Genomic DNA, 14,088 nt, shown 5'->3' on the forward strand with positions numbered 1-14,088 from the left:
TAGGGAGCTCCTGTTTCAAAAAAAAAAAAAAAAAAATAGAGCTAGAGGCGTAGCTCAGAGGTAGAATGCTCCTACATTCAATCCCTAGTGCCATTAAAAAAAAAAAAAAAACACGTGATCCTGGGTTCAATCCCCAGTACAAGAAAGAGAGAGACACGCACAGAGACACACATACACACATACTGTGGGGTCTGCCAGGGCTCTGGAGATCTGAACTTGCTACTCCTATGAGGCCCAGGACCTCCTTCTCCACTCTTCCTAATTCTGTGTGTGATCCGTCACCACCTTTTGGTCTTGGTCTTTTGTGTGGTTTTTATCAAACATCTTTCACTCACAGACTCTCAGCATGTTTCTCTCCCACCTGCCCTCCTCAGTTCTGATCTCTGTGGGTCCCTGTCCACTGCTGGACCTCTCGCTCTGTCTTGTCTCTCCTGGGCTCTCCAGGGGCTCTCTGCGGCATCTGCTGCCTGGGCAGCCTCTCTTTGCTCCCTGCTGTCCCCTTGACCCGGGATCTGTCCTCTCCTCCCTGGAGGCCTTTCATTTTCCCTGGGTAGATCAGCCTCCCGACCTCTCTCGCTCATGTTGGCTGGGCCACTGTCTCTCTTTTAACTCAGTTTCTCTCTTGCTCTGAGAGAGAGAGACAGAGACAGAGACAGAGACAGAGACAGAGACAGAACAAGAGCCAAAATGGCTCCTTCTGGTCCGTTCAGGCAGAGGGTGCGGTGAGGCTGGGCTCTGAGCCTCACCCCACGCACCCTCATTGTGCCTCATCCCACGGGACGCAGAGGGTGCGTCCAGGCAACCGCCACCTGCACAGTAATCCTCATCTCCCAGCCCTGCCCACACCCATCTCCAGCCTCACCTCACCGGCACTGCAACCCTGGCCTTGCCCCAGCCGAAGGCTGGAGGACCCTGTGAGCCCCACCCCCAGCCACAGGGAAAGCCCTTCTTCCTGCGCAGGTCTGTCTATGGGGCTCTACAGGACTTAGGGAGTCCCCTTACTCTTCGCCAGGAAGGCTTTGCCTCCTGCTCATGGAGCTGATGGCTTGGTCACCTCCAGACGGCCCACCCAGCACCATCTATTGGCAGACCCAAGCACCTGGAAGTGCATGGCTCAACCCTCTGGGCCCGGGACTGCTCACATCACCTTGCTCAGTGTAACACACACCCCCAACCCCTAGCCTATGGCCATCCCCGCCCACCACTGTCTTTTTTTTTTTTTTTTTTTTTTTTCAGAACTGAGGGTTGAACTCAGGGGCATTCTACTCTGAGCTACACTCCCCACCCTATTTTTTATTCTCTATTTTGAAACAGGATCTCACTGAGTTGTGAAGGGCCTCACCAAGTAGCTGAGGCTACCACAAACCTCAATTCTCTTGTCTCAGCCTCCCAAATGCTGGGATTACAAGTGTGCACCACCACACCTAGCCACACTGTCTTTATCATGTGGTGGTGGCCCGCTCAGCCCACCCCAGAAGTCTTTAGGGCTGTCTCTGTGGCATTGTGTTCTCCATGTCCCGTCCTCCACTGGGGAAAAGGGCAGGGGCCATGACATGCCTTTGGTTGTCTTCTGTGTCAGAAACTGCCCTGGAACAATCATCCAGCTTCCCACAACTTTCTGTCTCTTCACTCATAAGACAAACCATTCTACCCATACTGTATCCAAGGAGTCAGGCTCAGAAACCCAAGACTTGCCTGAAGTCTGCCAGTAGCCAGCAGGTACCACCTTAATGAAGACTTGAGTTCTCTGACTACCCCTCCCTCCCTCCTTCCCTTCCTTCCTTCCTTTTTTCTTTTGGTATCAAGAATTGAACCCAGAGGCACTCTACAACTGAGCTATATTCACAACCCTTTTTTTTTTTTCTATTTTCTATTTTATTTTGAAACAGGGTCTCACTAAGTTGCCCAGGCTGGCCTTGAACTTGCAATTCTCTTGACTCGCTCTCCCAAATAACTGGGGTTACAGGTGTGTGCCACCATTCCCAGCTATGGCCCCATTTCTTTTACTCTCCTCCCACCTTGGAGCCCCCAGGAGGTTGTGTGATCACAGCAAAAGTCCAATTTAGGAGAAGATTTGGACTTCCTCTTATCCTCTGTGAGACTCAGCCTTGCCTTAGAGTCTTTAATCTGTGAAATGGGATTATTTATCCCCGCACTGCCTTCCTCTCCTAGTTGCTATGGGAAACCAAGGAGTTAAAGACATGAACAGACTGCAATGCGGTATCCTGCTACTCAGGCCCCGGGCCCTTACTTAGCAGGGGAAGGAGAGCATCCGTCAGCACTGGGTATCCTGATCAGGAGAACTAAGGATACACAAGATAGAGGTAAAGGGGCTGAATGTAATCCCAGTATTTGGGAGACTGAGACAAGAGTATTGCAGGTTCAGGGCCAGCCTCAGCAACTTAATGAGGCCCTCAGCAACTTAGTGAGATACTGTTTCCAAATAAAAAGGCCTGAGGGTACCCAAAAATAGAGAGAGTGAGATAAAGGACACAAGATTCCAAGCCCGGAGAATTCCCTGCCATGCTGAGGTGAGGGAGAGCACGCCATGCTTGTTCTTGAGCTACCTGAGGGCAGAATCACACTGAGAACAAGCCTGGCCCCACCTGCACCACCACTCTCCCCCATCGCTGGCCCTGCCAACATTTTCCTCCCCACAACTCTCAAGCTCATCTTGCTTATGCATATTCATGGAGGGCATGATTACTATTTAGATGATAAGGAAAACGAAAGAAAACAAGCATTTCCCACCCAAGTGAGGGGATGGGCCTGATGCCATGGCCAACAGGGTCATCTGAGGGCCCCATGGAGTTTAGAGCTACAAACAGCTTTCAAGGGGGAGTCCAGCATCCTCATCTTGCAGATGCCCATGCTCAGTGAGAAACTTCAAGAACTTAGGTCTTAGCTGGGCGTGGTGGCGCATGTCTGTAATCTCAGTGCCTGGGAGGCTGAGACAGGAGGATCACAGGCTGAGGATACACTCCACAATGTATCAAGACGCTCAACAACCTACAAGTCTCTCAACAACCTAGCCAGACCCTGTATCAAAACAAAGAATTCAAATGCTCAAGTTCAAGGCACTTCCACTAAGATTATCTTCCAGCTGTTGAGTTCATGGTAAGAGCTGAGTTTGTACCTAGATCATTGGTGGCCTTAAGACTCTAATTGGAGTATATCTTATATCAAATAGGTTAAAGTTAAGGATGCACGTGGTCTTTTCTTTCTTTCTTTTTTTTTTTTTTTTTTTTTTTTTGCAGGTCTGGGGATGGAACCCAGGGGCATTTGACCTCCGAGCTACACCCCCTGTCCTATTTTTTATTCTTTATTTTGAGACCGGGTCTCACTGAGTCGCAGAAGGCCTCACTAAGTATCTGAGGCTGTCCGTGAACCGTGATCCTCCAGGTCTCAGCCTCCCGAATGCTGGGATTACAAGCGTGCGCCTTCACGCCCGGCTGCACGTGGTCTTTTCTAAAGGATACATACATTTTGCTATAGGAACTGATCATAAAATGACCCACATGTGATGCATCCAACCATACCACACATAAACCCACTCCAGGTCATGGCAGCTGCATGCATCCACCTTGCGTGAATATTTAGAAATGGACATTCCAAAGGACAATTTCATTTTTTTCCTCCAGAACTTGACATGTCATAGCCAGGAAGCCCTGTGAAATTTGGGCTGCCTCCATGTGTATGTGTGTGTGAGTGGGGGTGGGGGGGGAGAGGGAGAGAGAGAAATGAGGCTGAGGATTGAACCCAGAGATATTCTACCTCCGAGATACACCTCCAGCCCTATTTTATATTCTATTTGGAAACAGGGTCTCGCAGAGTTGCTGAGGCAGGCCTTGAACTTGCAATCCTCCTGTCTTGGCCTCCCAAGAACTGAGATTGCAGATGTGTGCCACCATCCTTGGCTACTAAGTTCTTAGCCATGGTTTCCAGCCAGGCGACCTGTCACCCAGCAAGCTTACTCAGCCACAGTAAGGTCCAGGCATAGTTCAGTCACACGAGATCCAGGCACAGTTCCACTTGGCAGATCTATCCTGCACTACAGAGTCCGAGTTCTGAGTCCCTAGCCTCCTCTGGGACAGGAACAGGGGTGCTGAGGGCCAACCTGAGCCTGGAATGAAAACCACTCCGGAGGGTGTGACTGCCTTCCAGACACAGGCTCCTGCGCTGAGCCAGGCACGGCAGACCTGCTGCGCTCCCTCACACAGTCAGGCCACACCAGCCTCCCTGCCACCTCCTGAGCAGGCCATGCTTGTTCCTGCTGCCAGTGGTGCGTGCTAAACACTGCGCTCTTCCCCAGATCCCCACATGGCTCACTGCTCGTTACTCAGCCCTCGGCTCAGCGCCACGTCCTCTGGAAACCTCCTCCGTCACCCAATCCTTCCTCTGTGCTCTTGAGGAAGAGAGTCCATGCTTTTAACAGCATTACTGAGGTCTAATTGATATTTGATAAACTATACCTGCTTAAAATGCACAGTTTGGTACATTTTAACAAATATAAATATCTGTGGGACCATTGCCACTGTGGAGAGAGTGGACCTGTCCCCATCAGCCCAGAAGTTCTCTCCTACCCTTCTTCCCACTGCTCCCTACCCCGCTCTGCTCCTGGCACTAGAGATTAGTCACCATTCTCTACTTATAAAGTATGCACTTGGTGTGATGGTTTTGGGGTTTTTTTTGTTTGTTTTTGCTTTGTTTTGTTTTGTTGGTGGTACTGGGGTTCCTGGAAGCCCTTCTACCTCCGGGCTACACTCCCAGACCTATTTTTACATTTTTATTTGGAAACAGGGTTTCCTAAGCCAGTGCGCGCGGCTGGCTTTGAACCTGTGCAATCCTCCTGTCTCTGCCTCCCAAGCGCAGGGATTACAAACATGCGCCACCACGCCCGGCGGTGTGATGGTTTTGACATCCGTTCATATCGTTGCATATAGCAGCTCATTCCTTCCCATTAGACTACAATTTGTTTATTCACCCTCACTGATTATATATATATATATATATATATATATATATATATATATATATATATATATATATATATTGGTTTGGGGCTAGAATAAATAAAGCTGCTAAAACTGGGCACGGTGGCACATGCCTGTGATCCCAGTACTTGGGAGGCTGACATAGGAGGATCACAGGTTTGAGCCCAGCTTCAGCAATTTAGTGAGATTCTTGTCAATTAGACCCAATTTCAAAATAAAAATAAAAAGAGCTGGGGGGGGGTTTACCTCAAAAGTAACATGCCCCTTGTCCAAACCCCAGTGCAAAAAAAGAAGAGAGAGAGAGGGGTGAGGGGGAAGCCGTGTCTCCGGGTACAGAGAGGGGACGGGTAGACAGGCTAGCTGCCGAGGAGAGGGAGACGCGGAGCAGGAAGTATCCATGGCTGCTGGTAAGGAAAGCAGGTGACAGGCCCCCAAGGGACAGAGCGGGCCCGCGTGCCACCCACCATCCACTCAGCAGGGAGCGCAGAGCCCCGGTGAACTGCAAGAATATTTTAAACAAAAGTCTTCTACGCATCAAAATATCGAGGCTGTTGTCGTCACACTGTGGGTTAGTTGCCATGGAGAAGTTCAGCCCGGCAGTGCTCTAATCAGACACTAAGGGGGACAGAAGGGGGCCCTGAATGGGCTATGAGGGGCTTCTCCACCCAGAGCCAGCACGGAGGAGGCTTGAGTGGGGACAGCTCCCTACCTCCTAGCTGTGCTTCCCTGAAAATCACCAGACAAGGTATTCTCCATGTTGGTTGGGAAACCAAAGCCCCGAGAAGGAGCGGGCCCAGCCAGGCATCACAGAACAGGTGGGTGGCATGGCTGGGACCTCGTGCCCAGTGTCTCACTCTGGGGACAGATGTCTTCCCAGCCCATTGCCCAGACTCTGTTTAGCCAGGCATTTCAAAGTTGGCCGTGTCTCAGGACTAGGTCAACACCCTGGATCTGGTGACCAAGCAGACCAGGTAAGGGCTGGTGATCCCCCAGGCTGGGGGCAGGCCATGGTGCTTCTCCACGCTCACCCAGCCAGGTGGAGCACGGCTCAGGCTCTTCCCTTTGAAATCACAGCCTGGCTCCCCGCGCACTGTGCCCACACCTCTGAGCCGCTGCCTACACTAGTCTCTGCCTGCAGTGCCCATCCATGCGGTGGGGCTTCTCCAGAGCTTACAGAGCTTCTTGTTCTTCCATCCCACCCTACACCACACCCTTGCTGTGCCTCCTGTGTGGGCTGAGATGGGAGGCGGCGCTGATCTCCTTACCACTGCACATTGCCCCACCTCCACGCCCAGAGCACTGCCAGTTGCCTTTATTTCTTCTCTTATCTATTTTTGGTTTGGGGTATTGAACCCAGGGCACTCTAAGATATAACACCCCTAGCCCTAATTTACTTTTTATTTTCAAACGGCTCACTCAAGTTGCCAAGAATCTCATAAAATTTCTGAGGCTGGCTTTGAATCTGTACTCCTTATCTCAGCCTCCCAAATACTGGAGTTATTATTTGCCACTACAACCAGCTTGCCTGCCTGCCTGCCTGCCTTTCTCTTTCTCCTTCCTTCTTTCTTTCTCTTTTTTCTTTGGTACTAAGGGTTGAACGCAGGGGCAATCTACCTCTAAGCTATACCTCCAGCTCTATTTTTATTTTGTAACAAGGTTATCACTAGATGATACCTTGTGATCCTCCTCTCTCAGCCTCCCAAGTAGTGGGATTACAGGTGTGCAGCACCAGGCCTGGCTCTTTCTTCCTTCTTTCTTTCTTTTTTAATTGGTGCGTTGTGACTGTTGGTGGCAGTGTGATTCACAGTGATGTATTCACGTCACCAGTGGCCTTTCTAACTCTCTGGCTCGACACAAGCTCCTCAGCCCTGCAGCCTCATCTCTTCCCCTCTCCCTTCGCTCATCACCTCCTGCTGCCTGTGCCTTCCTTAGGAGCTTGGAGTATTCTCCAGTTTTTCCAACTCCAGGTCCATATCTGCTGTCTCCTCTGCCTGGAAGACTCTTCGACTCCTCACCTCCCCCACCTCCTGCTCCTTTGCTCTGAAGAAAGGACACCCTGCCCACTCTACATGGTCAGCCCTCTCTCCGGTCTTGTAACACCTGGTACTTTTTTCTTGGCATGGCAGGCTGGTGTCTGCCTCTCCCACTACGCTGTCTTTAAGCTGATGTGCAGCAATCATGCCTGCTGGGTACCACAGTGCCTCGTGTGCCTACCACATCTCCTGGACATGTTAGGGGCTCAGCAAACATCTCAAGGCGTGAGTGGAGGGATACCAAGATGCTGCTCTTGAGCTCTTACAGACTGGTCACATATGGAGCTTGGAGCCGCAGTCTGGGCAGGGAGCAGTACTAAACCCCAGCAGACATCCTAACCTTGGGCTTCTAGAAAGATCCCACAGGCAATGGTGTGAGGATAGCATTCACTCACCTCTGGCATCAAAGAATTCATCATCTGAGCTCTCCACTGAGTCGCTGAGGACATTCCGTAGGTGCCAGGGGGCACCGCCGCCCGGGGAAGGGCCACCTGCCAAAGAGAACACACATGTGAACTGGGCCTGAGACCATGTCCCAGCATGGGAGGCGGCTCCAGCACCTTGGACTAAGGGACAGTGCCATCCGGTGTCTATGTCCTTCCCTCTTAGGCCTCAGACTTCTCTGAGCCCTCCCACTTACACACTTTCATTCAAGCCCCAAAGCAACCGGGAAGCTCAGCGGGGAGGAATGAGTGTGCTCATTTTGCAAGTGTTACATGGAGGTCCCAGGTGGTTAAGAAGCCAAGGCGACACAATGTATCAGTCGGCATCAGGTAAATTGAGCTATATTAACAATCTCAGCTGCTTAAAACAACAATCATTTATTATCACTGACACTGGGGTTAGAAGAAGATTCTGTTAATTGTGGTCACCCAAAGGGGCCACCACCTTATGATGTCACCGTCTCAAAATGAGACTCCAAGGTCTGCTGAAGAGCACAGAAAATCACACCCTGTCTCTAACATTTCTGCCCAGAAATGACAAGCTTCTGCTCGCGTTTCACTGGCCACAATGAAAGCAAGTCACACAAGTCATGTCCAACTTCAAAATGGTGGGAGAAGAGAGAATAGACACCTTGATTACCACTAGGTAAGTCGACCACACCAGGCCAGGCCAGGGGGACCTGAGTTTGAAGTCTGCCACTAGCAACCTGCAGTGCCATTCCTTTTTCATCCACAGGCTCATTTTCTTCCTCTCTAAACTAATGATAACAATCAATCCTGAGCTGGCAGGATCAGAAATAGTGTGTGTTCGGTGCCTGGGTACCAGGAGGCTTAATAGTGGTAGCTGTTGTTATTATTATTATTATTATTATTATTATTATTATTATTATCTACAGAGACTAGGAGATGGGGCTGAGGGGACCCCAGAGCAGGCAGGAGTAAGGACACACAGAGGACGCGGCCCTAGACTTAACTCTGCCCCTCTCCTGCCCTGGGACCAAATAAGGGATGCCAGGCACAGGGCTGGGTCCTCTCTCTTACATGAGACCAGCATATTCACAAACATTTCTGCATGCCTCCTGGATGCATAGAGTGCTGGGAATTACAGGTGGATTTTAATTCTATTATAAACTGGCATGGTGGCACATGCCTGGAATCCCAGTACTTGGGAAACAGAGACAGGAGGATCACAGGTTCGAGGCCAATGTCAGCAACTTAGCAAGGTCCTCAGCAATTTAGTGAGACCCTATTTCAAAATTAGATATAAAATATAGGGCTAGGGGAGGGCGTGTAGTTCAGAGGCAGAACTCTCCTGAGTTCAACCCCTAGTGCCACCACCAAAAAGAAAACAAAAAAATCTGATGGTAAAAAAAATAAAACCATGGAAGCATTAGAAGAAAATCAACCTGGTAATTTTCCTGAGGAAATAATCAGAGATGTCCTCAAAGATGGAGGTATACAGTTGATCACCTCAGTGTTCCAATAATACCAATACTCCAAAAGAAACTCCAGTATCCATCTACAGAGGACAAACTGCATACATTTAGATATAACCAGACTACGGGATTCCTTGCAACTGTTAAAAAGACGAAGTAGCTCTAGATATTGACATGGAAAGATGCTCATGGGATATAGTTAGAAAAGTCCCAGGATACTATGTTCCTTTTGACTCATTTTTTAAAAAGTAATTGTAGCTGGATTACACCTGTAATCCCAGTACTTGGGAGGCTGAGACAGGAGGATCACAAGTTTGAAGACAGCCTCAGCCTGCAATAAGACTGTCATCAACCTAGCATAGCCCTGTTTCCAAATAAGATATAAAATTGGGCTGGGGGTATAGCTTGAATGTAGAATGTCTCGGGTTCCGTCCCCAGTACCAGGCTTAAGAGGCCTGGATGAATCCAGCTCAGACCTTGCCTGTTGGAAGCTGTGTGATGTCTGGTGAGTCACCTTGCCTCTCTGTGCCTCAGTTCCCCCTTCTGTAATGTGGGGATAGCCCATACCTACTTTATGAGCTTATTTCAAGGATTATACAAAGGACATCAAAATGCTGAGCACAATGCCTAGCATATAGCAAGCATTAGCAAAACAATTACTATGTAAATATGCTTAGAGATGCATTAAAATGTCTAGAAGGATATGTGCCAAAATGTCAGTAAAGATTATCTCTACAAAGTGGAATTTGATAAGAGGCAGAGGAAAGTCAGGTTTTTTGCCCTGTACATGTAATTTTATTTGATTGCCAATTTTATAAATAAATCTCATGTTAACAGTTCTAAGATGCATTTTTTTCACATTGACATCTTTGAGATTGGGCTCGAACTTAAATAATAGCCTGTCCTGAATTAATTGGCATTGTTTATTATTTCCTGGTGCTATATAAAATAACAGTGCATCCTGAATTGATTTCATTTCCAATGAAAAACAGTTAAAAAAAAAACAAACATCTTGCACATGGTATATTTTTCCTGAGGCTCCCCAGCCACCAGGCACACATGTTCTAACCCCAAAGAGACCTGGGTGGTTCTGGTATCAACAATGCCCCTGCATCAGTTTGCCCATTTGCACAATGAGGAAGCTAACAAAAACTTCCCCTTGAAACTCTTTAATCTGACTAACGTTTGAGGAATCCATCTGGCACACAGTAGTGTCAACAGCCATGGTTCAGGGTATGCCTTTTTATTTTTTTATTTTTTCCTGTGGTACTAGGGATTGAACCTAGGAGCATTCTGCCTCCAAGCTACATCCCTAGTCCTATTTTATATCCTTTTATTTTTAAACAGGGTCTCACTTAATTGCTGAGGTAAGCCACAAACCTGCCTTCCTCCAGCCTCAGCCTCCCAGGCACTGAAATTACAAGTGTGGACCACCATGCTAGGTATAATTTACAGTTCGTGAAAAACCTGCTGCAGCCCCAGCTCACAGTGCCCTGCCCTGAGCCCACATCCTAGAGCATAAGTAGTTCTCAGAGGGAGATGCCAGCCCAAGTGTCCCAGGAACACAGCCCTCGTGGCTACCGCCTGTGCCCTGCCCACCACAAACCCCCCCCCACACACACACACACACAACCTATGCTTCATGGCTTGAAGCCAAGTGAGAAACAAATTCTGAAACACAAGAAGGGCAGAGGCCACAGGGAGCACCAATGCAGAGTCACCTCTAGATGCTAAGTTGGGTCTGCACCATACTCCCCAGGGCCCTGTGACTGAGCAGCCTGGTAGGCAGGCCCAGCAAATTCCCACCCTTGGGCCCTGGACTTATTGCAAGGGGATCTGAGATACAGATACACCATTCGTGTATTGCTAACATGAATCTGGGATGTTTTCCGAATGTACAGAGGAAGGCAGAGCCTGTGCAATAAGACAAGAAAAAGAAATGCAAAGTATGCGGACCGAAAAGGAAGACACAAAAATGTTTTCATTCTTAGATGACATAGAAAATAAAAACTCTACAATCTCTTAAAAAAAAAATTCAGAACTAATAACTGAGTGTCGTAAAATTGCAGGAATCGGTTTCAACATGCAAGAGTTAATTGCATTACTGCATACTGACAATGAACAGCTAGAATTTGAAAACTAAAAACAGTACTATTTAGCTGGGCCTGGTGGCACACACTTGTAAAGCCAGTACTGGGGAGGCGGAGACAGGCGAAGGTTCAAAGCCAGCCTCAGCAGCTTAGTGAGGCTCTCAGCAACTTAATGAGACACTGTTTCCAAATAAAATATAAAATAGGTCTGGAGGTGTAGCTCAGAGGTAGAAGGCTGCTGGGTTCCATCCCCAGTATCACAAAAGAAATACTATTTACAATAGCACAAAAACACCTGAGTATAAATCAAATATATGTGGAGATTTCTATGATCCAAAAAATACAATCACCCCCAGTACCACAAAAAAATATATACAATCACAGCCAGGCACAGTGGTACACACCTATAATCCCAGTACTTGGGAGACTGAAACTGGAGAATCAGGTTTGAAGCCAGCCTCAGCAATTTAGTGAGACCCTGTTTCAAAACAAAAAACAAAATAGTGCTGGGGGGTATGGATGAGCTAGAATGTCTGTGTATATAATCACAGCCAGGCGTGATGGCCCGTGTCTGCTATCTCCGCTACTTGAGAGGCTGAGGCAAGAGAACCACAGTTCAAGGCCAGCCAGAGAAACTCAGCAAGATCCTGTTTCAAAATTTACAATAAAAATGGCTGAAGGACATCATGAGAAACAAAAATACGTCATTCGCAGTAAAATGGATGGAATGAGAGGATACGATGCTGAGTGGGGTCAGCCAGTTGCAGACCGTCAAGGGTTGTATATTTTTTCTTGCATATGGAAGCTAGAGAGAAAATAGGAAACAAAAGGAATAAATGAGGAGAAAGACCAGGAGAATAATGGGAAGGGCCTGGGGAGGGGTGAGGACACAGCTATGGGGTGCCCATACATCAAGGCAGCACTACAACCTCACTAGTGTGTGCAGCAGGGCAGGGTCTGGAGGGAGACACACCAAGTGCTATGTGCAGATCTATATTTGAACCTCACTATGATGCATAATTATATTCACCAGTAAAAGTATTTAAAAATTAGTGATAGAAAAAGGGAGGGGATGAGGATGTAGCTCGGTGGTACAGTACCCCTGGGTGGAATCCCCAGTACTGCAAAAACAAAGAAAAGAAAAGAAAAGAAAAGAAAAGAAAAGAAAAGAAAAGAAAAGAGAGAGAGAGAGAGAAAGAAAGAAAAAGAAGAAGAAGAAGAAGAAGAAGAAGAAGAAGAAGAAGAAGAAGAAGAAGAAGAAGAAGAAGAAGAAGAGAGGAGAGGAGAGGGAGGAGAGGGAGAAGAGGGAGAAGAGAGAGAGAGAGAGAGAGAGAGAGAGAGAGAGAGAGAGAGAGAGAGAAAGAGAGAAAGAGAGAGAGATGGAGGGAGGAGACCACAAGTAACCCTTGCTACCCAAGTCTCTTGCATTCCTAAGAAGCATGAGTGTGAATGGTAAGGTAAGCTGTGTCATCCTCCTGAGTTGGGGAGAGAAGGCAGCAGAGTTTCAGTAGTGACTGCATCATCTGGAGATTATCAGTTCCTGCATTTGGCTATCAAGGGATCTGCAAAAGGCTCCTGTACACGTGGCCCTCGTGCATGCACGGTGTACACTGCCCCCCAGAACAAAGCCATGGGCAGTGCTGCAGCCTCCCACTCCCTCCCACTGTGCTGTGTGCTGGAGGCAGAGGGAAGGAGGGCTCTGGAACCTGCCCCTTGCTCACCATCCTCACCATATCACCATGCCCTGTGCGGCCACGTCATCATAGGTTACCGTGACACTGACAGCATTTTCCTGGTCTGGCCTTCATGGGAGCCGTGGGAGAGCATGGTGACAGAGGAGAGGTCTGCAGGAGGCCAGCTCAGCTCAGGGTTGAGGGAGCAAGTTCTTCCAGCTGAAGGTGAGCAGAGAAAGAAAGGGCTTGAAGGACGCTTCCCACCCACAAGCACTGGGCTGGGTGCTGAGGACACCGGGGCAGAGCGAAGGGACCGGCGGGGCTCCGGCCATGCTTACTTCTGCCAGTGGGGTGGGGCCTGGGAAAGCCCAGCCAGATCAGGTGCTCAAGGACGGTCACCTCCATAGCAACAGGTGCTGTGAAACCTAAGACTCCTCTTAAGACTGTCTACCTCCATCATCACCTTCTCCCACAAGTGTCTAACAGTGTATGTAAGCCGGAAGCCTCAACAGGTGTCTGTGCACAAAGGCATGGTGATGAGGTCAAGCTGGAGGTGGTGGCGCACGCTTATATCCCAGCATCTGGGAGGCTGAGACAGGAGGGTCCAGGTTTGTGGCCAGCCTCAACTACTTAGTGAGGCCCTCTGCAACTCAGTGAGACCCTGTTTCAAAAGAAAGGAACAAAACAGGAAGAAATCCATGTGGCTGGAGACATTGCCCAAGGAGGGCAGGTACGAGCGCAGAAAAGAAAAGAAATGGAGCCAGGCCCAGCGGGGACAGCCTGGCACGGATACAAGCTCAGGACAGGTGAGTTTTGAGGTTCTTCTCCCTTCACCTAGAGGGAAATATAAATGTCCAAGAGGGTCAGCAAGTCTCCCAGCAGAGGGGGCTACAGGAGAGGCATGCAAGGTTCATACAGAATCTTCAGAGTCAGAACAGGTGGGCACCGTGAGTCTAACAGCGTGGACAAAGGCCCAGAAGCAAGCCTCCTGGCAGTGGGCCCTGCCCCACGCATCTCAGCATGTTCTGGGTCTAACAAATGATCCCGTGCGGAAAAGGACCAAGATCCACTTGACGAACACGGGAGTGAACAGCAGCGAGCCACTGGGCGCGCGGGTCCTGGCAGTTCCCCAGAGACTCTGCACATCTTACCTAAAGTCATTCTATCCCAGCTCAGCAGAGTACACGTAGCCAAAGCCCCACCTTCTAGCAAAAGAAACAGGCTCAGGCTTGTGAGGGCATCTGCTCAGGGACACAAAGCTAATAAGGTCTGTACTCAAGCTGCTCCGTTTAAGAGCTCAGAAGCTGGGCACGGTGGCATGTGCTTGTGATTCCGGTACTTGGGAGGCTGATACAAGAGGATCACAGGTTCACGGCCAGCCTCAGCTACAAAGTGAGGCCCTCTGCAACTTAGTAAGAC

At 48.9% G+C, this 14,088-nt stretch overlaps 1 protein-coding gene across 1 annotated transcript in view; it reads right to left on the reverse strand.

Moving 5' to 3' along the window:
* The window catches only part of PITPNM3 (PITPNM family member 3), a gene marked incomplete at both ends in the record, with an annotated part of 89,154 nt that extends 76,080 nt beyond the window's left edge, over positions 1-13,074 (reverse strand). Inside the window, 2 exons of the mRNA XM_080713967.1 lie at positions 7,423-7,518; positions 13,008-13,074. Of these exons, the coding sequence (XP_080570093.1) occupies positions 7,423-7,518; positions 13,008-13,074 (163 nt within the window). The remainder of the gene's footprint in view (positions 1-7,422; positions 7,519-13,007) is intronic.
* Positions 13,075-14,088: the final 1,014 nt, after the last annotated feature.

This window comes from Muscardinus avellanarius (assembly GCF_963383645.1).
Source record: "Muscardinus avellanarius genome assembly, chromosome: 16".
Lineage (NCBI taxonomy): Eukaryota > Metazoa > Chordata > Mammalia > Rodentia > Gliridae > Muscardinus > Muscardinus avellanarius.